The 27,884-nt window shown below is 41.3% G+C and overlaps 1 protein-coding gene across 1 annotated transcript in view; it reads right to left on the bottom strand.

Annotated features, from left to right (window-relative positions):
- LOC145402855 (putative glutamate receptor) overlaps positions 1-27,884 on the bottom strand; it is a 73,702-nt gene that overhangs the window by 35,193 nt on the left and 10,625 nt on the right. The window contains exon 2 of the mRNA XM_080274764.1: positions 18,834-19,024. Within this exon, the coding sequence (XP_080130890.1) occupies positions 18,834-19,024 (191 nt within the window). The remainder of the gene's footprint in view (positions 1-18,833; positions 19,025-27,884) is intronic.

The raw sequence follows: 27,884 nt of genomic DNA, 5'->3' as shown, positions 1-27,884 counted from the left end.
ACAAGCAGTGATGAGGAGGTCCCTTCGCCCCGGAAAAAGCGGTATGTCACGTATCGTAAGGCAAGGGAAGGCCAGTCTGCACCCAAAACACCTGCATGGACCTCTCTCCATCCCCTAGAGAGAGATTCTGATGAGGACGAGGATGAGGACGATGACGATGATGGCGGCTTAGGACGTGATGTTGCCTCGTGGTTGGGGAAGGAAAAAATCTCACCCCGATGATCAGAAGGTGGGGCGAGAAGGCAAATAAAGTATGGCCTAGTGTTTTGTCTAGGGAAGGTGAAAGTGGTGTGGTGGGAGTGCGGGGTGAAAGGGAAGTGGTGTGAGGGAGGCAGCACGAGCACGTGGTGCACGTAGGCCTAGGGGAGAGGAGGTGGAGCCACTCCCCAGCACGTCTTTCGCCATACAATATTCCCAAACTTCCTCCACACAGCCCCAGGATGTGGGGAAAGGAAGGAAAGGGAAGGGAAAGGGTAAAGGAAAAGGGAGAGGGAAGAGAAGTGCGATTGATGAAAGGCGCCGCTCTCCACCTCCCCCACCACCACCAATGTTGCGTTGTGCCTTCAGCCATGTTTCAGAGAGTACCATAACTTCCTACACTACTGAAACTGTGTGGGATGGCGATATGACGCTCAGTATAATGGTAAGGCCAGTCAGTATGTGCCAAGTCTTATATAAACTTGAAACGGGTGTAATGTTTGCAGGAAAGTAATGTATAAGTTGAGAAATAGTGTAAGTTGAATGAAGTGATATGAAAACTACACCCACTGTATAAATCTGCGAAAATATGACGCTCAGTATAACACTCTGGTCAGTAAATATGTGATAGCAAGAATATAAAGTTGAAACGGGTGTAATGTTAGCATGAATAAAACGTATAAGATGAAAAATAGTGTAAGTTGTAATAATTGATGTCACGAGTACACCCACTGTGTAAATCTGCGAAAATATTACGCTCAGTAGAACATTCTGGTCAGTAGGTATGTGATAGGAATTATATAAAGTGGAATTTGTTGTAATGTTAGTAGTAAGGTAATTTATAAGTTGAATACTAGTGTAAGATGAAACAAATGATATCGCGATAACACTCACTGTGTAAGTACGCGCTATTATGACGCTCAGTTGAATCGTAAGGTTTGAAATTATGTGATATCAATTATATCAAGTGTAAACATGTGCAATGTTAGTGGAGAATTATTATATAAGTACAAAAATAGGTTGTAAGTTGAAATAGTAGTCATAGCGACTTCAACGTGTGTGTTATTATGCGCTATTATTATGCTAAATATTTACGTAAGGCCTGAAATTATCTCAAAACAGTTCTATAAAGTTGAAAAGTGTATAATGTTATTAGGAAAGTATTATGTAAGTAGAAAAACACAATACGAGTTGAAACAACAGTCACAGCGAGTTCACTCACTATGTAAATAAGCGCTAACATTACACTAAATGTTATCGAAAGGCCTGTGAATACGTAAAAACAGTTCAATAAAATGTAAAATGGTATAATGTTATTGTAGAAGTATTATGTAAGTAAAAAAAATGATATGTATCATGATTTTCGAATGTTAGCGATTCATTGTGACCAGTCTGCCCGATTTTGCTCATTTCGCACGATGGTACAATGCTTATTTCAGCTCTATTTTTGTATAAAATCCAATTTACTCTTTTATCACATGTTTTTATGTTTGTAATAAATACATATCTACTTACTTTCATTGGTTTCCCAGACTTATAATACCATAGAAAACGTCAGAGGCTCAGACCGCCTATGGAGAACACAGGGCCAGGTGGGACCAAGGCATACCTGGTTAGGGTAATTATGGACCCCGGGGAACAATTTCTTTGCCACCGACCATTGTTTCTGACCAAAAGCGAAAGTTTTAACAAAAAAAAAAAAAAGGGTCGAAAAATGGTCGGGATTGGGGGGTACCAGTGGTCAAAAAGTGGTCGGGACGGGGCAGGTTAATGTCAATCATGAGGAAGTCAGAGGGGGAAGTGATGGAGGAACAGCACCGGAATTGTCTAAGGTGGAATTGGAGGAGAAAGTGAGTGGAGCTCTGCTTTGTCAGTGGAAAAAGCTACAGCATCATCCGAGTGGAAAAGAGGAGGGAAGGATGATGAGGTAAAGTTGTTAGAAAGGATTTCGTCAAAGTGCCAGAAGGAGCTGGAAGAATTTGAGTTCGAGAGTTCTGAGCATTTAGTCTGTCTGTCTATCTATCTATCTATTGCCAGACGCCTCAATCCCGTACGGGGTGGCCAAATCACCTCCACGTCGCCTTGTCCCCCGCCATTTCACTGCCTTGCTCCCAATTCACACACCTCACCTCTCTAAGGCTCTCATATACCTCTCCACTCCACCCCTCCATCTCATCCTCAGCCTCCCTCTCCCTCTACCTCCCTCCACCTCTCATAAACACTCTCCTCGTCAGTCTCTCACCCTCCATCCTCTCCACGTGGCCAAACCACCTCAGTGTGATCCTCCTAGCACTTCCTATCACATCCACACCACAGTGCTCCTTTCTATCCTCATTTGTTAGCCTGTCTCTCCATGTGACTCCACAGGCCCCTCTTAAATAACTCATTTTCATTGCTCTCACTCTTGACTTGTGTCCTTCCAACAACGTTCAAGCTTCACTTCCATACGTTAGAGTTGGTATCACAATACTGTCTTGTAGTAACTTTTTCACTTCCTTGCTCACTTCACAGTTTCTTATCACTGCATTCAAGGAACCAGCAACCAATCTTCCTTGTTGTACCCTTTCAAGCACTTCACCCTCAAAACTTCCATCCTTACTCATCACACTCCCCAAGTACTTAAACGTACTCACATTTTCCATTTCCTCACCATCCAACCTCGCTGTACATTCACTGACTTCACCTCTCTCAAAGACCATCACTTTACTCTTCCCTACATTCACCTTTAGATTCCGTTTCTTACACACTCTCCCAAACTCATCCACCAAGCCTTGCAGCTCCCCTTCGTCTTCATTCAACAACACAGTATCATCTGTAAACAACAGTACAGAGAGTTTCGAAGCACTTCCTTCTCTCACTAGGGCCACTCCAACATCCACTGCCCTACCTTGTACCTCTTTTATTACCCCATCTATGTACAGATTGAACAACCATGAAGACATGACACATCCCTGTTTCAACCCAACCTTCAAAGAGAAAAATTAACTCAGTTCACCATCCACAAGCACTGCAGCCTTAGCACCATCATACATACTCTTCACAGCATTCAACAACTTCCCATCTACTCCATATATTCTTAATACTTTCCACAATCCTTGTCTATCTTCCCTGTCATATGCATTCTCCAAACCCTTGAAAGCCGCATACAACTTCTTTCCCTTCTCTAGAAACTTTTCCATTAAAGATCTAAGAATGAATATCTGATATACACAACCTCTTCCCTTCGTAAGGCCTCACTGTTCTTCTCCAACTAATTTCTCTATTATTTCTCAAACTCTGTCAATAAGTATCCTACCATACACTTTTCCTGTTACACTAAGAAGACAAATGCCCCTATGATTACCACACACTTCTTTTTCCCCTTTTCCTTTGTACAAAGGAATAATTATACCTGACTTCCAATCCTCCGGCACTCTGCCTTCCTCCCAGGCCAATCTGCACATCTTTCACATCTGTTCTACCACTAACTCTCCCCCATACTTCAGCATTTCACCACACACTCCATCAATTCCTGGGGCTTTCCCAAATTGACTTTCTTCATTGCTTCCACAACTTCTATCCTACTGATTTCTTCCTATAATCTCATCTCCCTCCTTCTCCCAGCCATTCCCCAGCCACTTGTACTCCCATTACTTCCATTCTCTATGTTCAACAATTCCTTAAAGTGTTCTCTCCATCTCCTCACTTTTTCTCTCTTCTCCACTAGTAATCTACCATTTTTATCTTTCACTCCCCTGCTAACTTCACTGCCACCCTGTCTTACTCTCTTCACCTCTTTCCAGAACATTTTCTTACAGTCCCTCCAATTTACACTGAAATTCCTTCCAAATTCCTCATCCACTCTCTTCTTACTCTCTCTTACTAAACTTTTCACCTCTGTCTTCCTTTCTACATATAACTCTCTCTTCTGCCTCTCAACTTCTTCCACGCCCCTATGTCTCATCCATTCATTGTATGTTGTTTTCTTCCGTGCCACAGCCTCTCTCACCTCTTCATTCCACCATGCTGTTCCTTGCACGCCTCTCCATCTTCTCTTCACCCCACACACCACATCACATGCTTCACATATTTCTTCTGTGAATATCCTGCACACACCTTCCACGTCCCCCATCTGCTCCAATTCATATTTACCCAATCGTTCCTCCACTTCTCTCCTATATTCTGCCTCTTTCTCATCCTCTTGTAACCTTTCCACTCTCCTTGCAACTACTCCTTCCCCCCCGTCCTTCCCTTCTTCTCTTTCTCCATCTTACTTGGAACTTGATTCTGGCCATCACCAAGTAGTGGTCAGAAAGTCCACTCCCCTAACCTCTATAAGCTCTTGCATCCATTACATATCTTCGCATCCTTTCATCCACACACACATAATCCATCATTGCCTTGCTTTCATTCAGTTCACCACCCGCCCTTCTCATCACTTGCCATGTACACTTGTGGATCATTTTGTGCCTGAAGAAGGTTTTGGCTATCACCAACCCCCTCCCAGCACAAATGTCCACCAACGCACTGTCATTCTCAACTATCTCAGCAGGGACACCCCACTCACCAACTATTCCATCCACCTTCACATTCCCTACTTTACCATTCATATCATCAATCAAAAACACACTCTCATTCCTTCCAAACGTTTCCATGCACACTTCCACATTTGTCCAGACCTCTTCTCTCACTCTGCTTGCAGATCTTGTGTTGGCGCATACACGCACACAATCGCCCACATTTGTATTCCAACTTTCATTTAGTACAAATAGAAATATGAGTATTTATAAACAGCAAAAAACAGACTTAACATGATTCCAGGCAGAAACATACACATAAAAGAGATGATATTCAGGGATGGGTTGGATCCATGGTTAAACGAAAATTTATTTGCATTATCCACAGGATATGAGAAAGGAATGTATGCTTCCATGCTCGAGGGAATAACCCCCCGTAATGCACAACGCACACTCAAATGACTCTCAGCCATGGAGGCAATAATCATTCCAGGGAAAATCAAAGAAGAACTGTCTGAGGGCCTCCCAATCAGCAGCTCCAAACTGCTACAGCTGCCACTTCTTGGGAGGGACTACAGGCATTACTGGAGCAATGGGACAGGTTAAGGTGATAAGGCTGTGATCGGAAGAACCCAGTAAGAAGAAAAGATTAACAGTGTAACAGGAGGTTTAGATTTAAGTTAGAAGTCAAGTATGGTGGAACTTTCTCCAAGGCAGTCAGCGATATGGGCAGGATGCTGTACAAGCTGGTCTATGTCATTAAGGATAGAAAAGATAGAGCCTTGTTCACCAGGTGGATTAGTGAAAAGAGAGGAGAGCCAAAGGTGGTGGAGAACATTAAAATCACCTAGAATGAAGATTTTAGAGAAAGGAGAAATTGATAAAACGTGTTCCATCTTAGAAGTTATATAGTTGTAAAATTTTTCATAATCGGTAGAATTAGGTGATAAGTAAGCAGCACAGATGTACTTGGTCCGTGAATGACAGGATAGCCAAAGCCAGAGAGTAGAGAATTCTAAAGTTTCAAGTTCAGGAACATGAGAACAAGATATGTTGTTGCGTATATATACACAACAGTCACCTTTGACTTTGAAATGAGATGCTATAAAATTGAAAGATTTTTTTCTCATAATGGGTTACCTTAGTTTCATTAATTGGCTTGACACATGCCAAGACTGCTTTACAAGTTAGATTCAACCCAGGTGACAAATTCCCTCAACTGTAAGACTGCTTTACAAGTTAGATTCAACCTAGGTGACAAATTCCCTCAACTGTTAAAGGAAATTATTGAGAAAATGGGCACAAACGTCACTAGTCAAGTGGTAAGTGACCACACAGACAGAACTATAATAGAGATCCAAATCTTTCACGACTCTCCGGAGCATTCTCGTTCTAGGTTGTCTGCCAAGAATGCTTCCAGTAACGCTCGTTCTTACTCACGACTAGATCACCTACAGGTGGGCATGACCATTCAACTGTGCATGGAGGTGAGAAGTACTCAGCTGTTTGCTGGCATAGTGGTGTCTCTGGACATCATGAATTGGGTTGTTATCACAAATAAAGACAAGCCCGTGGGGAAGGGTGACGATGTTCACCTTTGCGGTCCCACCATGCATATTGCAAATACTACAAGAAACCCACAGGCAATACTGCTAATGAGTATCATTTTCTTATATGACAGCATTCGAGGGAAAGGGAGTGTGGCACTCAAACCCCTCCCCCATAGTAGTTACCAAACACCTTGTGGCAGTTACCGAACAAAAAGAATTTCCCCTGTCTCGTGTTGGTGCAAAAGGTTCTTAAGGGGTAACTCTATGTGGAAAATGTGAATGGCCCCTTCTCTTTATGGATTCAGGTTCTGTCGTCAACTTGGTGTCTGAAGAGGCATTAGCAAGAATTAAAGGTCACTGCTCTAAACATATTTGGTTCCTTGAGCCCTACGATCTTCATCTCTGTAGTGTAGATGGGTCAGATTTAGATGTCAAGGGCAAAATTCAGCTTCACATTTCTCTACACGATTCAATAGAGCCATTCATTGCTGAGTTCTATGTCACTCCTAGGATCAGCTGTCCTGCTGACGTCTAACTGGGAATTAAAACCATGGCAGATATCGATGTGTCACCTGCACGTGGAGGCATTGCTATTCAAGATTGGTTTGTGCCAGGTATCTCAAACCCGATTTCTAAGTCACGAGATGATACAGTTTCTATCCTTCCTATCGTTCCACAGTCCTCTGACATGCCTGATTCCGTTACTGATCCCCTGTACTCAGAATTTCGCCCTGGTTATGAAACTGAACATCCCAGTGAGCCAACCTGTGGCACTGAGGCATCTTTGGACTCGTCATTACCTACTTCATTGCCATTAGAAGACCTCATGCATTCCTGAACAACCAACTGAATAGTGGTAAAACAAGGCACGGTTTTACCCCTACCGTATATACGAGTAGTAAGGTTACGCTGAGGAAAGCTGGTTCATCTGGTGGTGTTACTGCAATTTCTCAGCCAAAGACGAGTCGTGTTAAGGGCTTGAGTTACAAGTCTGCGATGTGCTCGGTGTCACGTGAGAGCTTATGTTACTTGTATTTAATGATCCCCTTAAGCTTCATGCTGGGACACAGATTGACGATTTTTTTGTGTGTATCCAGTGGCCGTATGTGTATCTCAAGATTTCCCACTCTCTGTCACAGATGTGTTCTCAGTTGTTCACTCTTCAGATAATACTACCCCAATTAATCTTGAGTCTTGTGAAATGGAGCCGATTATCCTGTGCACAGAAGTCAGTTACTTGATCCTCTTCATGACTTCCGCAGGACTGTAGCTCAGCCCGGTGAGAATATAGGCAAAACTAGCTTAGTAAAGCTCTCATTTAAACTCCAGCCTGGTGCTCAGCCTGATTATGTCCCTGCATATCACTTGGCTCATAGTTGGAGTAAGGAAGCTGATCGTCTTAATAAGGGGATGTTGGACTCTGAAGTGATTGAACACTCTGAGAGTCCATGGAGCAGTCTGTAATTATTTGTTGCAAAGAAGGATGGTGAGTTACGCTCTGTCATAGACTATCGCTGCATAAATACCTTAACTGTTTTAGATTGATTCCCAATCCCTGTGCTTATTGACTTGTTAGAATCACTAGGTGAAAATAATTGTGTCTTCTCCTCCCTCGATCTGTGGAGTGGCTACTGGCAAGTGGAAATGGAGGAATCGTCTCTTCCAGTTACTGCCTTCAGCACCCTGTTCGGTCATTATCAGTTCCGCAGACTTCTGTTTGGTTTGAGATGCGCCCTATTGGCATTCACGTGATTGATTCACACAGTCTACCCTTAAAGGCATACGTTGTTGGACCTGTCTTGTATGACATACGTTGAGTGTAACCAACTCCTTTTTCGAAAAATCAAAACACATGGTTGTAATCAATTTTTATGGGGTTTCTGGCCATGAAAAGAAAGAACAACTCTTCTACTTTCCTGTGATATACTTACTTTAGTAATTATTGAAAAATAAAAATGTTTTATGGGTGACTAAAGGAACCTCACCAAAATTGCCTTTTTTTTTTTGACGTTACTGAATAAAAAATTAATTACTCGGCCCGTATGAGGATTTAAGATCTGAGATTATATATGCTGCTTCTCAGGTCCCGTGGCCGTATCCTGTAAGTGGCTCACACTTCTGGCTCATGAGGGTCACTGTGGGAAGACACCCTGAAAAGAGCTAAAAAAAAAAAAAAAAAAAAGGGAAATTTTCACTATATAAATTTTTTATGACGTTATGGTTCCCTGTATATACACCCTAATGACTTTGTAAATTTCGTTTGACACTAAACTATGATTTTAAGACCCAAATGATGAGGACTGATACTTTATATGACGATAATATGACGATAATATAAGACACAATGTTTTTTTTTTTTTTTACTGAACTACATCCCCTCACAATTGGTACACAGGGTTTAGCTGTGGCTGAGACACACTGAGAGGTCACACTTGATGCACTGGTGTTCACAAGAGTCTCTAGTTCTATGTCTGACAGCAGTGTCTTTCCTTGACCTTTTCCTTTGTCCTTTGCCTTTGATATATTCTTTATATTCACTTTAGTCTTCACTTTAGTCTTTTGTTCCACTTTTATCTTAGTCTTTATATAATATTACTTATAATCAGCAAAAAAAATTAAAAAAAATAGGAAAAACCCAATAAAATAATATAGTACATAAAGTATAATATAAAGTGTAATATATGTAGTATATATATAGTATTTCTATAATATATAATGTAAATAATATATATAATATATAATAACATCAGATACATAACAATAAAACAGTCATACACATATATTTCCAAAAAAATAATGGCACACTCCTATAGTAGTTATACTTGCAGAGCATACGTTAAGTCCTAAAATCGTGAGTCCTGCACAGCATACGATAGGTCTGATGGACTAAAAACGCAAATAAATCCCACAATGGGAAAACAAGAGGGAGCACACTTACTTCACACAATAGGCCTAGGCAAACACTTCACATACCTGGACGGCCTGGCCAACATCTTCAAAGGAAGACAAGGTACCACATGTTTTACAAAAACATTATTGCTAGTTGCTCTGTCCTGGAACACTTGAACAAATTAGCACAGGTATTCACTATGCTCCAACAGGCTGGACTTAGGATCGAACTGTCATATTGTCATATCCTACGTAAGAAGCTAAAATTACTCGGACTTGTCATAAATGCTTGTGGCATACACACGTGAAACGAAAAATTGGCTGCTGTAACCAACTTTCCTTCCCCAACAAACACTGATGCAGTGTGTAGCTTCCTCGGTCTTATTGGTTATTGCCGTCGTATCATCAAGGGGTACGTGCAGATAGCAACGCCATTGACTAAACTGTTGAAAAAAGACGAGCCTTTTGTATGGTCAGATGAACAGGCTACTACATTTAGTGCCCTGAAAACTGCTCTTGCACAAGCTCTGGTCTTGGCATTCGTAGGCTATTTAAAACAGTTCTTACTAAGCACAGATACTTCCAGAGTGGGACTTGGTGCGGTTCTCATGCAAGTTGATTCTGAAGGCAGGAAGTGCATCATTGCCTATGTGAGCTGAGGTCTAAATTCCATGGAAAAGAATCACAGTGTAACTCATTGGGATGCATTCGCCGTGGTCTGGTCTCTACTCGTAAAACATTTGTGCAACATCACCTACAATTATTCTGTTCATATCCAGACAGACCACCTTCTCAGTGTAACCTATTTCGAGGATGTAATCATACTGGTCGTCTTGTGCGTTTGGCTGTTATCGTTAATGAGTACAACCCAACACTTCAATAAGCCCAGGAAGGTTAAACATTGTAGCCGATGCTCTATCACGTCATGTTGCTGCAGTTTTACAGGTTGTGATTTTAGTTCTGCTTGCGATTATGATGTTCTCCACGAGTTCCAGCACGTTGACCCTCTATGGTCTCAGGTCATATACTAACTTGAGTCTGGCAATGAGTCTTCCTTGCCAAAGTTACCAGTCCTCATGTCTGATTTCTTCCTCTTGAATGACTTATTGGACAAAAGGATGGTACTCACAGGTAGTGATGTGCCTCATCACGAGGTCAGACAGCTAGTTATTCCAACGGACTTAATTCCTGCTGCCCTCCATTCACTCCATGACATCCCTCGCTTGTTGCACCTGGATAAGGATACGGTAGATGCTTATGACAGGCGTGTCTTCTGTATTACTGGCCTTCTAAGTGCAAGAAAATAGAAGCACATTGTGATGCATGTCTCTCCTGTGCTCATAACGGTTCTACTGGTCAGTCTGCACCCATATTGCAATACCCTGTACCATCTAGGCCTTAGCAAACTGTCTCACTTGATCTTCAGAACTTACCTCGTATGGAATCTGGCATCGTCTATCTATTAGTGGCAGTTGATCATTTTTCCCAATCTGTGAGACTGGTTCCATTGTGCAACAAGTCGGCTAGTAACGTTGCCCGTGCATTTATTACTTGTCATTTGTCCCTTCACAACTCCAGAAGTCATTCCTACAGATAATGGGTCACAATTCAACAATTCTGTACTGCCAGGAATATGCCGTCAATATGGAATTAGTAAAAGTAATGTTGTTTCCCTTCATTCAGTCTCTAATGGCGTCATGGAGAGGCAGAATCGCAAAATCCTAGAATGCTTACGTCACAAGGTGGGAAATAAGATCACCTGGGATGAGTGAATTCCGCAGGTAGCTGCACCATTAATGGATCATTCAATAAGTCAATTGGAGAAATTCCATTTTTTGTCATATGTGGCTTTGACAAGAGGTTATCCTATTCTTTACTACAATCTAAGCCTGATCCGGTCTGCAATCATGATGATTTTGTCAATGTTCACCTTTCAGATTTTCAGAAAATTCATATATGTTCAAAATAATTTGGCCCTCTCAAATACGGAAATGGTGCCTTAGCAACACGCAGCTACCTCTGATGTTACCGTCCAAGTGGGTGACTTAGCTTTTGCCCTGGACCACGAGCATGCATCGATACTTGATGGTAAATTCCTGGGTCCTTTCTGTGTCATCTCTCGTAGGGACAACAAATCTGTGATAAAGGATCCGTCTACTAGCGATACCAAATGGGTACATGCAGATGATCTTATGCATGCCCCGAGGGGCCTGGTGTTGGAGGAGTCACTCGGAGATGCTCATCTTCTTCTCCTATTCCTTCTTCTAACACTCCTTCAGACTCTCCCTATTCTGAGGCTCAGCAACCTTTTTCTCCTGTCAATGACTGTCATTCAAAATTAAGCTTTGGACTCAATTCCCCGGTTTCTTGTATGAAAATTATCACCAGTCCACTTTATAATCATCTATAATTTAGATTCATTTTATAAGTAGGGTGTTCCGGAGAGAATAGACGAACCTGATTGGCACCAGCTGTCCATGGTTCATCGCTGGAGGATAGGTAGTATTATTCCATTCATTATTACATCTCTGTGACTAGGTAGTATTGCTACATATATAAATAAAATAGGTATGCAATTGTACAAGTTTTGAATGTCTCATAAACCCCTTCGGACACTTAAAGTTTTCTGTAAGTTCTTGTGACATGATCAGAGAAGATGCTACGAGGGCAGCCTGGACTCATGCACAAAGGAAAACATTCCCATGGATTTTATCTGCCCCAGAAATTAGTTATATTGGTATGAAAAGTATACCATCATTTTGCTGATGTTTATGCTATAAGTTAATAAAAACACACAGCATTGAAAAGCAAAAGTACAGTGAAAGTACCGAAATGCAGTGAGAATAATGTGTTTCCACAATGAAAATAATATACTAAAACTACCGCAATATTTTGCCCGCACCTGTTCGTTCTGCAGTCGTCTTTGATTTCTTCCAACTAATTCCCTTCCTTCTACCTCGCAGTGACACTCTTTATTACTGCATTCCTGTACTCTAAAATACCGTCTTCCATCTCACGACCTTATGTCCCGTTTGATCTCATACATTCATGTTCGTTTGCAGATCTCATCTTTGTCCTTGTCCTGTATTTTCCTTTAATATCTTTCCCGTCAGAGCTGTTCCTTGTAAAAATACTATAGTCCAGATATCTCACTTCCTTCATCACTTTTATGAGCCCTCATTTTACGAGTATGTATAGCCTCCTACTGAATTCACTCAGCCAGGATTTATATTCATAGTATTTATTTTTTATCCACTGCTGTGCTTAACATATGGAAGAATGGCCCATGAAATAAGTTACAACGATTAAACAACAAAAACAGTGAAACTTCTTAAATGTGAGAACAGTTTCTGTGAAAGCGAGAACTTGCAGCCTAATGCTCTATTTTATGAAGATATCTGATTTTATGAAGGCAGTTTGGGTGGGGCCTCCTACGACCTCACACTGCTAGCTCTGTTACCACATCGCCACCACACACGTGCTTCTCTCCCCTCTGTCTGTCTGTCTGTCTCTCTCTCTCTTTCTCTCTCTCTCTCTCTCTCTCTCTCTCTCTCTCTCTCTCTCTCTCTCTCATTTTAATAATTATATTAACTACTTCCGTCTTTATTTTCTTTATTTTTTTCTCTTGTTTTGAATTTTGATGGGCAAGCTTCCATGGCGGGAGACTGACCGAGTATGAGCCGCACATACAAGGCTATCTCCTGTGTCCCTCCACTTGACAACGTCGCAAAAGCAACGCTTACAAGTCGTACCGGATTTATATTATGTTCGCTTTTTTTTTATTACATCTATACAGAGTATTTAAAATTCATTTATAAGTAGGTACTAACTTACAATAGGAGAGAGAGAGAGAGAGGGAATGAGAGATGAGCAGGCGTAATTACACGTGCGTGGCGCGGCGGTGATGTGGCAACAGAGCTAGTGGTGTGAGGTCTTAGGCTGCCCCTCCCAAACCGCCTTCATAAAATAGAACTACTATAGAGGGGAGAAAACTGAGTGAGTTTGTGATAAAAAGAATGAAGCACAGCTCACTCCACTCTTATTATACAGTGCAGATTTGTGTGAAGATGTTTGGACACCCAGCTAATTATGTAAACTTCATTCAGGTATTATAGGACCATATTCTCTCCGGTATAGCTAGCTATAGCTATAATTTTATTATTTATCAGTGTAACATATATAAATCTGATATTCTCATATATATATATATATATATATATATATATATATATATATATATATATATATGTGTGTGTGTGTGTGTGTGTGTGTGTGTGTGTGTGTGTGTGTGTGTGTACACCATCTGAAAAGGCTCAACCTTGTCGAACACAGTGACTTGTGCAAATCAATCACAGCTACTTATGTAATGAATTGTGACTTCCAGCTATCTGCGAGTATACCCTGATTTGTATTACATCCGTGAGTTTCTACCAGCATTATCCATGTGTCGTTACTACTTTAAAAAATACAAACTTAAAGCATATATTTCAGTCAGTGTTATCGTCATGATTCTTCAGTATTCAGTGCTGTTGATTTGAAAATTTCCACTACTAATGTTTCTAAAGGTTGGACGTCACCTGCGTTATCATGGTGCTGTAATTGTTTCAGTGATGATGTAATTTTGATTATATTGGATACACTAACAAGTGTTTTAGGAATTAGTTGTTCTTAATAATGAACCCTTTGGTGATAAATCTGCCCCAGTTACTATGTAAATATCATTTGTATTCCTGCTATTATGTCCTTTTTATATTGCTTTGATTGCCCTATGTTTTCTATAAATTGTGATTATTTCTGACGTCGTGTACCTGTTTAGTGATGACTTTTAGCCCTTGTGTTAATGGACTCTTTTACCATGGCCATATGTTTGTAATATAAATATTGTATTTCTTTACCTTGTTTACGTTAACTATTCACATTGCATAATTTTATGTTTTAATTCTGTATTATTATCCATTACTGCACTTGACTTTGATTAGGGGCCTAGCTACAGTACATCACTTTTCTATCACATCTTTACTCTATTGCTTAGTTATTTGTCTGTCCTTGATGTAACTGGACTCTTTATCTATGGTTTCCTAATTGTGTTAGGAGGCACAATTTTTCATTGGCCGGAGAAAATTTTTACAGATGATCTAATGATTTGTTATAAACCAGACATTATGTTTTCCACCTTGCACATTCTTATGTAAATATTAGTGTATGTATAATAATGTGTAATGTATAGCCTTGTTTAGCCATTAGAGACCTACGTAATAGAATGCATGCTGAGCTATGCAGCGCCAGTAGGCTACAGTCCTGCTGAGTTGGTCCTCTGGGTTCAGAGGGAGATGACGCACGCCGGCTTTGGGAGTTTAGCTCAGCACAAGATCTCAGGGCGGGCACATCTGTTTAAAGCTACTCTGCAATAAGAACATTAGAACACAGTGGACATTTTGAACCAACTTTCACAAAACCCAGCAACAAGATGACACCACCATTCTCCTATCCATCCGCTTTTCACAGCGTTCATCTCAGCAGTTACTTACATAAACAGGGGATGAGGCTATGGCACACAATGTCTGACTTGGCTCATATTTCTGATTTAGGTAAAGGTAATCTTATCTTAATACATCAGAAGCTCAGTTCTTACATCTTCCGACCCGTCAAAATCTTCCACAGGGGTATCCCTCATCTGTTAACAATATCCAACTCATTCATGCATCATCTCTAAACATACCTGGGGATTCATTTTCTCGGGATTTATCTTGGGAAGATCATATTACCCAGCTTGTAAAATCTGCTTCCATGAGATAAAGTGTGCTAAGCCAACTCCGTTCCATCTTTACCCAAGCACAGTTGTCGACTTTATACAAGGGTTTTATTCGCCCCTGTGTAGAGTAAAACTCATGCATGGGGAAGCTTCCCACATACAACTCTTCTCAACACGGTGGAGTCAATGGCTTTTTAGTCTCATTAACTCTCCTCCTCCTGCCGACTCCCTTCAACCTCTGTCTTTTTGCTACACTGTTGAATCTTTATCTCTTTTCTGTCGCTGCTTCAATGGTCACTGTTCCTCTGAACTGTCTGCTTCCATCCCTCCACCACTACGGCAGGTGTGTATCACTCGTCTAGCAGCAAATTCTCTTTTTTTTTTCTGCTCAGCTCTTTAATGGAAGACAACCATTACTCTCAGTCGTCTGTGTATGCAACAGGTCAGTTATGAAACTGTCTTCCTCTGTCCGTGTTCCCTCCTGCCTGTGACATTTAGTCACAGTGTGTCGTGGCATCTCGAAATGAACTGGTCTTGAATTTGGCTCTCTTTTTATTTTTTGTTGGAGGGGAGAATCTTGCTAGCTTCAGGCCTTTGGTTCCTTCTTTCTTGCATTAAAAAAAAAATACTGAGTTCTTTCGCCACCAGTATGTCATACACCGCTTTCTCTGATTTAACAACAAGATTCATTTAACTCTTCATTTATTGCATCGCCATTTTTAAAAATTTTGCTCTGAACCTTTTTTGTTGCTTTTATCACAAAATCACAATCCTTATTCGACTGCTCAGCACAGACTACAGTACTGATGATGGGGTTGTTTTTCGCATGGCTCCAGGGTGTTCTAATGAACCCAGTGGATTGTCGGCTTATGTTGCTCGTCTCCTGTAGTGCACCATCCTCCTTATGAAAGATAGGAAAGTAGTTGAATATTTGAAGAGCCAGCCACATACTCGTAGAAATGAGTTATATCGGTCCTACCACATGAGGACGTCCCCTTTCGGTACCTAGGTGAGATTATAAAACAAACACAATTTAGCTCCTCTCCTATGAAAAGTATCCCCATAGCCAAATATAACTTATTACGTGGTGTAAATATTAAAACGAAAAGGCGCCCTTGGGCAAAAGAGGTTTAAGGACAGTAGGCAGAGGAAACTTCTAAGTAACCCTTTTCGGCGATATAATTTCGATATTACCCCTGTTACTGGCTGCTGCCTGGCCACTAATCTGGGGATGGACAACTTGAAGTCAAAGCCGTGAGATGTCTCTGAGTGACTGTGTGATGTCCGCGACCTGTCTCGGTCTACCCTGGCTCAAGTTACCGCCAATGTTGTCTCAGCTGCGACCCGATTTGAAGCACGGATTATCAGCAATGATAAGGATCAACCCATATCAATTTAGAAGGGCAGAAAGGAGGTGGACCCGAACCCAGATGATGAAGAACACTCCCCTAGAATGCAGTAGCCACGCCTATTTGAAAGACCTGCCACGCCCCCATTAGAAGTTGCTTGGAAAGAGATATAACATTGCTGTCAGATAGGTCTGTGAAGGAAAAGAGGCATGGCTAGATGTGGAAGAGTACTACTCTCGACTCCAGCCTCATCTACGCCCCCCTCTTTGTTTAGTGGTATACTGTAAAGTAGTACTTGAAGACGTCAAATCGTAAATTAGGAATTTGTATTTACGAGTATGTTAACTTCCGCATAGCACCTTGGTAACATAACTGTTCCCATTTTGTACTCTATTAGCAGTAGTGTTTGACTGATCTTACTTGAGTAAGTTTGTAAGTGATTCTAATTACGTAAGGGGCTTCCAATTGTGCACCTATTTATTATATATACGAATCTAATTCTGTGCTATGCTGTGTAGAGATTTTGTAACTAACATAAGGTTTATTCGGTTAAGTGCCATTGCCATTGATTTTAATCTTCGGAGACCAATGTCTCCCTCCATGGTCCGTAATACACCTTATTACGCTGCTGAACAATAATGACGCAAGCTGAATCGATTCTAGAAATATATTAAACGTAAAATATCAAGGTTTCATATACATAGTAAATCTCCCAGGAAGAGGTACTGTGAAAACCCCTATGCTACTCCTAAAATGGCTTTTGAGCACAAACATGAAGCTTGTGAGGGACGCTTTCATGCGGTGGCACCGACATAGTCGTGCAGCTCCATTGCTCAATTATACAAACGTCCCGTAACTTCTTCCTTAGCCTCTGAAAGGTGGATGGTAGACTGCAGGAAAAGGGAAATTTCAGCCTGCAGTCCACCGGGTTCACGTCCAAATGAGGCTGGAGTGATGCGATTAGTAAAGCGACTGTGTAGTCTCTCCAGTTTGGAAAATCCCTCCTAAGATTAGTAAAAACTGTCTGGTAGCAGAACACTAACTCGAAATGACTTTCTATGCCATGAGAAATTAATGAAACCTGAGCAGTACCACTCATATACAGGGTGTCCGGAGGTCTTCAGAAGCTTCAGGAGGTTGTTGTATGGCAATTTTTGAGTAAAAAATCTGTATCAACATGGGTTCCGTTTTCGACTACTGTTGAACTGCAAATACTGATGACCTTATGGGTGCAAAAGGACCCTTCATAACTGGCTCATAATGCAGTCAGTAACTGTAGCTCTGCGAAGGCCACCATACACACTCGGTCGCCTTGTCCGGCCGCCTGCACAAAGCGACCCATTCTGGCAAAACCGAGCGTGTATGGGCTGAATGCCATCTGATGTCGACTACACACGCTCAGTTTTGCCAGAACAGGCCGGTTTGTTCAAGAGACCCGACAGGCCGGCCTAAACGTGTATGGAGACCTCAATGGTCGAGAACTGGACCCATGTGATATGGCATTATTTATTTAAAATTTGTCCAAGAATCACTTCCTGAAGCTAGTACCTCAAGTCCTGGGATACCAATTATTAAATGAGAAGAGTGTGTGTATTCGTGGGGGGGGGGGGATGAAAAGTGGTTAAAAGTCATGTAGTATATCAGATGCTCATAAAGGTGCGTGAAAATAGCAGTAGCACCTGTATCTGCTAAGTGCCTTGCCCGTACGGTGGACATGAGTCAGTATTAGCACTTTTGAGTGAAGTACAGTACTGGCATCATGAAGCGTTCATGTAGTAGGTGGGGAGCCCATCATCACTCAATGTAGTGCTATCCGCGAGTATTTTTGCACTGAATGTAGAGCCGAATGGTTTTACCGCAACATGAAAAAAATATTTACTGAGCTGGGAGGTAACTTTATTGCCCTATACTCCCCACCCTCTGTTTTTACTCGCTGGAAAAGCTTCAGTCTCACCAAGTCCTTAGGTGGGAAGAGAGATCTGTATGATAATGATAATGATAATGATAAAGTGTCAGAAAACTTATATCCGTTAAGTTTGTGAGTCCTTCATGAAGTATTTACAAGTCATATACAAATTAAAATACTATTAAAAGGGCTACAAATTAAAATACTATTAAAAGGGCTACAAATTAAAATACTATTAAAAGGGCTACAAATTAAAATACTATTAAAAGGGCGTGAGTACCTGTCCGCTAAGTGCCATGACTGTAAAGTGGATATGAGGGTAGGGAAACTAACACTATTTGGACGGCGATGGGTTGGTGCATATGTCTTGATTATCAAGTTTTCATGAGCTAAGTACAATATAAATATTCATGAAACGTGTGTGAGTACCTCTGTCCACTATGTGTTCGTGCTTGTATAGTTGATGTGAGGAGGAGGGGTGGAACATTGTTTTATTGTGAATTGGGTACCATATTTTTATTAATTATGTGAAAGTACTTATGGGTCAGTACCCGCAAAGTGTCAGTGCCCATATAGTGGATATGAGGGCCGGGTTAATTGTCACAGTGAATACGAAGGTTATGATTCAAATATGAAGTGTGTTGAACCAAGTACACATAAGATTAATTAAAGTAGTATGAGCTATATTAGTACCTGAATCCACTAAGTGCCAGTGTCTCTATGGTGGATATGAGGGGCGGGAAGACTGGCACTGTGAGGACGGCTATAAGGTTGCATGTGTAGCTTAGTGCCAGTACCAGCGCCCCTGCCCACCATCCCGCTGCCAGCACTCGTGTGGCGCCCTCTGTGATCCTGCGCTGCATACCGCTCTGCCGCAACAGGCTCTAAGGATGAACAAAAAACCGGACTGGGAAAAACAAAGATGGAGAGATGAAGAAAGGAGAACAAGTTAGAAAAAAGGAAAGAAGGTAAAACGATGAAAAAGAAATAAAAATGCGGAGAGAGAAAGAATAAAAAAGAAAGAAAGAAGGAAAAAGGAAAAAAATAAAGTGAAAAGAAAGACGATGAAGGGTAAGAGGAAGAGGGGGAGAAGGAGAAAGAGAGGAAGAAAAAGAAAGAAATTTATGAGGAGAAGAAAGAAGGAGGAGAAGGAGAATGAAAAGAAGAAGAAGAAGAAGGGCCATGAAGGTGTAATTCTCCAACACAAGACACACATTCATAGGCATATCTGAAATAATATGTATTGGCCTCACCATCATCCCATGTTGCCCATTACTCTCCTCCCACCCCAGCGGTGTCTGCTCTCATCTCATTATTATGTAAAACATTGGACCGTGGTGTGAGTCGCAGAGGACTGTTTGTATCACCTTTAAGTGATTTATTTTGTACACTAGCCTGCACCTTACCATTCGTTTGTATGTTTGCGATATCGTTTTAAAATCGACACACTGTAGTTTTCATCGATAACATTCAAAAGGATATTGATAGGTTATGTGCAGACTAAGTCTCACTGGAAGAGGTGTTATTATATCTACAAAGCCAAGATACAAGCCACATCCTCAACCACCAGGTATACAGCCATGAGCAAAAGCTTCCGACACTTCTCTGCTGGCTCTGACAGTAGACGAATTTCCAGTTCAGGGTAAACATGGCAAGTGCATTCTGCCGTGTACTGTACTTAGAAGCTTACTGTATATGTATCTTTTAATTTTATTTATCAGTTGCACTGATCAAGATATGATAACTTTAATTCATTGCAGCTGGAAGGAAGCAGCCTCGATATTGATGATGACGTAGGATTCATGCTGCAGACGATGCTCCAATCCATCACACAAGACTTTACCAGTAACTGCAATAATTGTTGCCAAGATATTTACCAACATGGACACCATAGATCGAAACTACCCTCTTCAGGTAAGTTGCGAGGGAATACTGTTCATGGTGTAAATGGATGGTTCCTGTTAAAGTAAGTAAACTGCAGAGAAATGGACTAGAAGTAGCTAACAGATACACCATTCCCGAGTGGTGGTCGTGCCTCATACCTTATAGCATGGAAAATGTTTAATGTATGGTGTACTGTACAGTAACAATTATATGAGTTTATACTGGTGTTATGCTCAGGAATGTTTAATATTTGACCTCTTCATTATTAGTTTTCTGAAAGAAGAGTTTCAGAAATTTTTTGCGTTCTTTTCTGACGAGTGTTAGTCTAACAACAACAAATTTAAAATTTGAATAATAGGAGTCTCCTAGGAAAATAAGTGTATAATTAATACTCTAACTCAGCCATAATTATCTCCATATTTTCTAGCTAGTCCAGCTGATCTGGCCAAATCATAAAGGTTACTTAGTTGCACAGAATCCAAATAACAGATGACGACAGGCTTGAAATTTTGGTCTCTTTGTCTGGGCCTTTACAAGCGTCCTTGTACTTTTTACAACATGCAACTTGAACGAGTTTTAGGAACAATGAAAAATGGCGAGTGTTTCTCCCCTCATAGGATTCAAAGATGCCAAATATTATTTAATTACTATAACCTAAATACAGTGAAATACTTCAAGAAATTTACAAGGAAAATCCAGCTTAAATTAATCTTAGCCTGAATAAAACTAAATCCAAATTATCACTTTATCTATGTCAAAATATGTTGTACCTTCCTCGCATTTCCCGCAGGAAACCACGTCATCCGATCATGCAGGCGCAATCATGACAATGGAAACTTCCGAAGTATTGACACGTATTTACAATATAGTTGTCCACAAAAGTTAACCCAATAGCATGTGAGGAGTAGACTGTAGCACCAGTCAGGCAGAGAGGTACTCCCAAGGTGGATGGAAAGTTGATGACAGGGAGAGCTGGAGCTCCCGTTTCATCAGTCCTCGGGACTAGGTCCCGACCATCTCACTTTGCTTAACTTTTTCAGTCTCTCAGTAACACAGACAGTAGGCCAGCATGCTCTCCAATACAAGTTTCTCAAACTATCAACACCAAACTACATGCACAGTACACACTTCACTTCCTTTCCCAAAATAAAAAATGATGGCAGCACTAAACGTGGACTGGGAGGCCCGGGGGGGGGGGAACATAAATGCCCCCACCTTCCGCCACTCTCCCTGTGACGACTCGAGCTGCCTGGAACCACTGTCTGATTCTCTTCTTCTTCTTCTTCATTTCTGCAACATTCGTGGCCTTTCCTCTAACTTTCGCTCTGTTTGAGCACCACCTCTCCTTCTCTAAACCTCACCTTTTTCTAACCGAGACTCAGCTGTCTGAGGCAACTGACAGCAAACCCTTTTCTGTAAATTTCTCTAAACTCATTTCAAAGCCAAAGGTGGATGTTGCGTATATGTACGCAACGACCTATCTTGTCCTTGTGTTCCTGAACTCGATTCTCCTGAATTCTCAACACTCTGGATCCATTTCTCCTTTCTCTGAAATCTCCATTCTAGGAGGTTTCGATGTTCACCACCACCTTTGGCTATCCTCTCCTTTCACTGATCCACCTGGTGAACTAGCCTACACCTTTTCTGTCCTTAATGACCTAGAGCAGCTTGTACAGCACCCTACCCGTATCCCTGACCGCCTTGGAGAGAGCTCCAACATACTTGACCTCTACCTTACTACTAATCCTTCTGCTAACACTTTTAACCTTTTCTCTCTGTTGGGCTCCTCCGATCACAACCTTATCACCTTAACCTGTCCTACCGCTCCGGTATGGCCTGTGGACCCTCCAAAGAAACGTCGTCTGTGGCACTTTGGAGCTGCGGATTGGGAGGCCCTCAGGCAGTACTTCTTTGATTTTCCCTGGAATGATTATTGCTTCCATGGCCAGGAGCCATCTGAGTGTGCCTTGCGCATTATGGAGGTTATTCTCTCGGGCATGGAAGCATACATTCCTTTCTCATATCCTCTGACTAATGCAAGAAAGCCTTAGTTTAATCACGCTTGTTCTAATGCTGTCCGCAACAAGGATAGGGCCTATAAAAGGTACCGGAGCCAACCACCCCTGAATCACATCATTTATATGTTTCTGCCTGGAATCATTCTAAGTCTGTTCTTCGCTCTGCTAAAAATAATTTCATCCACACTAAATGCTCTCAACTCTCCAACTCGAATTCTTCCTGCTCCTTCTGGCACCTTGCCAAAAACCTTTCTAACAACTTTACCTCATTATCCTTCCTTTCTCTTTTCTACTCTGATGGCTCTGTAGCTATTTCTTCTACTGATAAAGCAGATCTTTTCGCTCAGACTTTCTCCTTCAACTCCACCTTAGACGATTCCAGTGCTGTTCCTCTATCATTTCCTGCCTCTGACTTCCTCATGGCTGACATTAAAATTTCATCAGCTGATGTATTTTCAGCCATTGCTGGCCTCAATACTGATAAGGCATATGGGCCTGATGGAGTCCCTCCTGTTGTTCTCAAGAACTGTGCTTCTGTGCTTACACTCTGCCTAGGCAAGCTCTTTCACCTTTGTCTATCAACTTGTACCTTTCCTTCTTGCTGGAAATTTGCTCTCATTCATCCAGTCCCAAAGAAGGGTGACCATTCCCAACCCTCTAACTATCGTCCAATTGCTTTAACATCCTGTATCTCAAAAGTTTTCGAGTCAATTCTTAATAGAAAATTTTAAAGCATCTTTCCTGTTACAACCTTCTTTCTGATCATCAGTATGGGTTCCGTCAGGGACGCTCCACTGGCGATCTTCTCACTTACCTTTCAGACTCCTGGTCATCCTTCTTTCGGGACTTTGGTGAAAGATTTGCTGAGATCTCAAAGGCTTTCGATCGGGTCTGGCATCTTTAATTTCCAAACTGCCCTCTTATGGTTTCTATCCTTCTATCTGTGCCTTCATCGCTAGCTTCCTTTCTGGTGGTTCTATAACCGCTGTTGTAGACGGCCATCCTTCTTCTTCTAGATCAATCAACAGTGGTGTTGATCAGGGTTCTGTCCTATCAACAACTATCTTCCTTTTATTCATCAGTGACTTTTTAAGCTGTATATCTAACCCTATCCACTCTTTTGCTGATGACTCCACCCTTCACCTTTCCATTCGGTTCCCGCAACGTCCAACTCAGCAGTTACTTCAGCAAACAAGGGATGAGGCTATGGCACACCTAATGTCTGACTTGGCTCGTATCTCTGACTGGGGTAAAAATAATCTGGTTTTTAATGCATCAAAGACTCAGTTTTTACACATATCAACCCGACAAAATCTTCCACAGGTATACCCACTAATGTTTAATAATATTCAGCTTAATCCTGCATCATCCTTGAATATGCTTGGGGTTTCATTTATGCGGGACTTATCTTGGGAAGATCATATTACATCTCTTGTAAAATCTGCTTCCAAGAGATTGGGTGTGCTAAGCCGACTCCGTTCCTTCTTTACCCCTGCACAAATGTTGACTCTATAGAGGAGTTTTATCCACTCCTGTATGGAGTACAACTCTCATGTGTGGGGAGGCTCCCCACATACAGCTCTTCTCAATAGGGTGGAGTCAAAGGCTTTTTGTCTCATGAACTCTCCTCCTCTTACTGACTCCCTTCAACCTCTGTCTCTTCGTCGCACTGTTGCATCTTTATCTCTTTTCTATCTCTACTTCAATGGTCACTGCTCCTCTGAACTGTCAGCATGCATTCCTCCACCTCTACGACGGGCGCGTAGCACCCGTCTAGCAGCAAACTCTCATCTCTTTTCTGTCCAACTCTCTAATGCAAGAGTGAACCGTTACTCCCAGTCCTTCATTTATGCAACAGGTCAACTCTGAAACTGTCTCCCTCTGTCTGTATTTTCTGCTTCCTATGATCTCCAGTCTTTCAAACGCAGTGTGTCCAGGCATCTCGAAATGATTGGATCTTGAATTTGGCTCTCTCTTGTATTTTGTTTTTCTCTTGGAAGGAACAACAATTGCGGGCACGCGGCCTTTGGTTCCTTCTTCCTCGCATAAAAAAGAAATTATTAATAAGAATTATTAACGAGAACTAAAGCTAAATCTCTGAGTTAATATCCATCTATCCATCCATCATCCAATTCTACGTTGCCCCATGAGAAGCGTAGAAGCCCTGGGCTAGGCAATTTGGTCCTGACATTTAAGATGAGAGTGACCAACCCCACTCATCTCTGAGTGGCATTACATGAGCAATAACCCCAACCATCCCTTGGATTAAACCTTCACCGGCTCAATCCAATTGGAGTGCTGTAATTACCCACTAAACCACCAGGTGCCATAATATGGTTATATGATTACCATCCAGCGTAGTAAATGGTTTCCTGGTGTAACCGCTCAAATTAGTAATAAACGTTCTCTGGGATTTTCCTCTGCTTTCAATAGGGGCAACTGTTTTAAAAAGGAAAGAGTGCAAATACCACTCTGGGGGGAAATATTTCCCACAGTTTTGGGGCTGGGCGAAAAATTATATGCTGCATCGTGTAATGTGACCCCCAACCAGGAGATCCCTCCACAAATCTCGAGAACCCTGTGCTGCGGCCCATTTAGGTCATGCATCCTGACCCAATTGTTCTCCACCATTCACAGTCTCTGGGGTAGCTGTTAACTCAAGGGGCATCAATTTATCAATGGTTTTTATATTGATATGTCCCCTACATGTAATTTTTACAAGTTTCAGCACCCCCTCCGAATCTGGATGTGTGAAGATGACTTTAGCTAATGGCCACTGGGACCTTGGTTGATCTGTTTTTACCAAGACCACATCTCCTATGTAATGATTGACTTGCTGCTGGCAACCTGAGCCTGAGAAAACCTTTCTCTTAGACTCAAAAGGTAGTCTTAGCCCCAAATGTCTATTCCAGGTGTCCAAAACTTTTTTCAAACGTTGATATCCCTTATGCAGATGTTGTCCTAGTTAATTATTCTCTATCATGGAATTGTCCACCTCCTCCTGGATATCCACACAAGGCGCCAGATGGAGCTTTCTGTCATACAACATATGAGCAGGTGTCAAAGCCCCAATTGATACAGTAGTATCATCCAGATAGGTTCATCATGAAATCTAGCCTCAATTTCAGTTATTGCTGTTCTCAGCTCCCCTCTAGTGATCTTAGTTCTGTGTAAGGTTTTCCTGAGGCAGTTCTAAACAATACCAATCATTCGTTCAGTGAATCCATTTTGCCAAGATGCTCTAGAAGCTATGAACTGCCAGGTACAATTCCGGATTCCCAGCGTCGACCTAACCAAAGAAATTGGTTAATTATCCTTTATTAATTTACTAGGACACGACCTTCCAGTTGCAAATCTTTTGAATACGTTCAGGAATGTCTCTGAACTTAAATTTTCTGCCATTTCCAGATGGACTGCCCTTCTGTAGGTGCAAGTAAACAAATATTAATACACCTTATGTGGAGTTCCCTCATGCGTAACAGTTATATCCCCTGTGTAATCAACTCCAGTTACTTTGAAGGGCCGACTAATATTTACCCTATCCTCTGGTAAAGCAGGTGGTCCTGGATAGTCATTTGGTCGTTCTTCATTCCTCCTACATATAATGCAACTTTTGAGATAGTTCTTTACAACCTATCTACCCTTAGGAATCCAATACCTTTCTCGGATTCGGGTCAAAGTCTGCGGCACACCTCCATGAAGAGGTAACTCATGGGCTTCCTTAACAATTAACTGTACAAAATAATCATTCTTGGATAACAATATAGGATATCTAGTTTGAAGAGGCAAATCAGCCTTTACTATTCTACCATCACATCTGATTAGACCTTTTCCGTGTAAGAATAATCCTAAATCTCTTATCAACTTATTATTGCTGCTAGTACCTTGGCACAAAAGGTCAAAAATCTGTCCGTAATATTATATTTGAAGCTTTATCAGACAATATTCCAAGGGATCAAGCTCCTCAAACCCCACTTTCTTATTCAAAAATTTTACAACTAAGTTAGTAGTGTTAAGGAGTTGTCTTATTGATGAAAATCTATTAATGTCTATCACATCTGGCTCAGGTGCTACAGGATCCAAGTTAACAACACCAACCTCAGCAATAGTATAATGCTTCTGCTCAGGCCAATCTTTAGTGAGTAACCATTTAGGACCTTTAAACCATATTTCATCCTTGATCAGTCTCTTTACTGTTGAGCCTCTCGAGAGCAGATCAGCTAGGTTTTGCTTGGAGGATACATGTATAAATTGAAATTTGGAAGACAGCTCTTTTATAGTCCTCACTCTGTTGCGAACGAAAGGAATTTTACTGTCTTCCTTTCCTATCCTAAAGACAAATCTCAATGTCAGTCCATATATAAATGTCCTCAAACTGAGTATCAATAGTAGTGATTAAATACCTGGACAATTTGGTTCCTACTTTCATGAAGCCAATTTCACTTGAGGTAGGGTTCTTTCATAATTTGGTGCAATTCTGGCTTTGGACATAATCTTAGTACCATCTCCTGCTGCACAGTCTACTGCTCCATATGCCCTTTGAGAAGCATCACAAGATACTGTATATGCAACTGTGACTGCTCGCTACGGTTTATCTGCCTGGGAATACATATACTTGATGATTTTTCAAATTCCTTTCTGATTTGTTCCCATTGTTCAACAAATGTCTCATCTAATTCAGTGTCCCAGTCCAATTTTGCATGCCAAGCCTCTTGCACTAAACATTTGCCCTTAACCACTGTAGGACCTACCAATCCTAATAGGTCAAATAACGTGGAGACCTACCTTAACAAGGACCTCTTGGTGAGAGTGACATCAGAGCACTTAACTGGTTTTAGACATTTCATCAGCCCTTGTATCCCAGTTAAGACCCAACACATTTTGAGTTTTGGGAAAGTCAGTATTTGGATAATCCTCTTGTATTCCATTCCTTGAATGCGGTGAATTTGTATTCCAGCTCTGTAACAGCAAACTTACCTTCACACATTCGGCACTAGCTACTTCATAAACCTTCAATGCTTCCGTCTCTGTATCTGCAACACCTTGTAAATTATCCATATAGAAAGCCTGCCCTAGTTCTGGGCATTTGGCATTTTCAAAATGATGTTTCAAAATGTTGCACAGCAGGAAAGGACTAGCACAAGAGCCAAAGAGCTCCGATCGGAAACAAAGTTTTCAAAGGACTATCCTCATTTTGAGGGTCTTGAGACCAGAGGAATGTTATAAATTTCTTATCCTCGTCTCTCAATCCTATTCTGAGAAAAGCCTTACTAATGTCTGCTGTATAGGCATAAGGTTTCTCTCTAAATCTTATTAACGTATTCCCCAACTTCTCTGTTAGTGTAGGTCCATAGTATTGGCAATCGCTCAAGCTATCCGATCATTTGGATGCTTTACCACTACAGTTAAAAACTACCTTTATCGGAACTGTTACTGAATTATTGCTTACAGCATGATGTGGTGAATAATGGCCGTCTTTATGGTTAACAGGGAATTCTACTTCTTCTATAAATGATTCTTCAACTGATCTTTTATAATATTATCATATATTGTTAGATGTTCTGGTCTGTCTCTCAACTTTCGTAGAAGAGAATTTAACTGAGCCTTAGTTGCTTGGTAATTTGTTAGTAACTCTGAATGGTTTAGTTTCCATGGCAATGCAACCCAATACTGTCCATCTTTAAATTCCACAGACTGATTATACAAATCCAAAGTTATTATTATCTTCAAGAGTTGATTCTTCAGAGTGTATCCCTACGTTATTTAGGTCCCACAATTTGTGTACAGGTTCAATTTTTTCATCCAGCAAGTCATTTATCTGAGTAGTTTCTAATTCTGCACC

The sequence above is a fragment of the Coenobita brevimanus genome, chromosome 59 (genome assembly GCF_032717465.1).
Source record: "Coenobita brevimanus isolate Jiangsu-jjx chromosome 59, ASM3271746v2, whole genome shotgun sequence".
NCBI lineage: Eukaryota > Metazoa > Arthropoda > Malacostraca > Decapoda > Coenobitidae > Coenobita > Coenobita brevimanus.
Note: the sequence above shows the minus strand (reverse complement) of the source record. Positions and strands in the feature narration are given on the sequence as shown.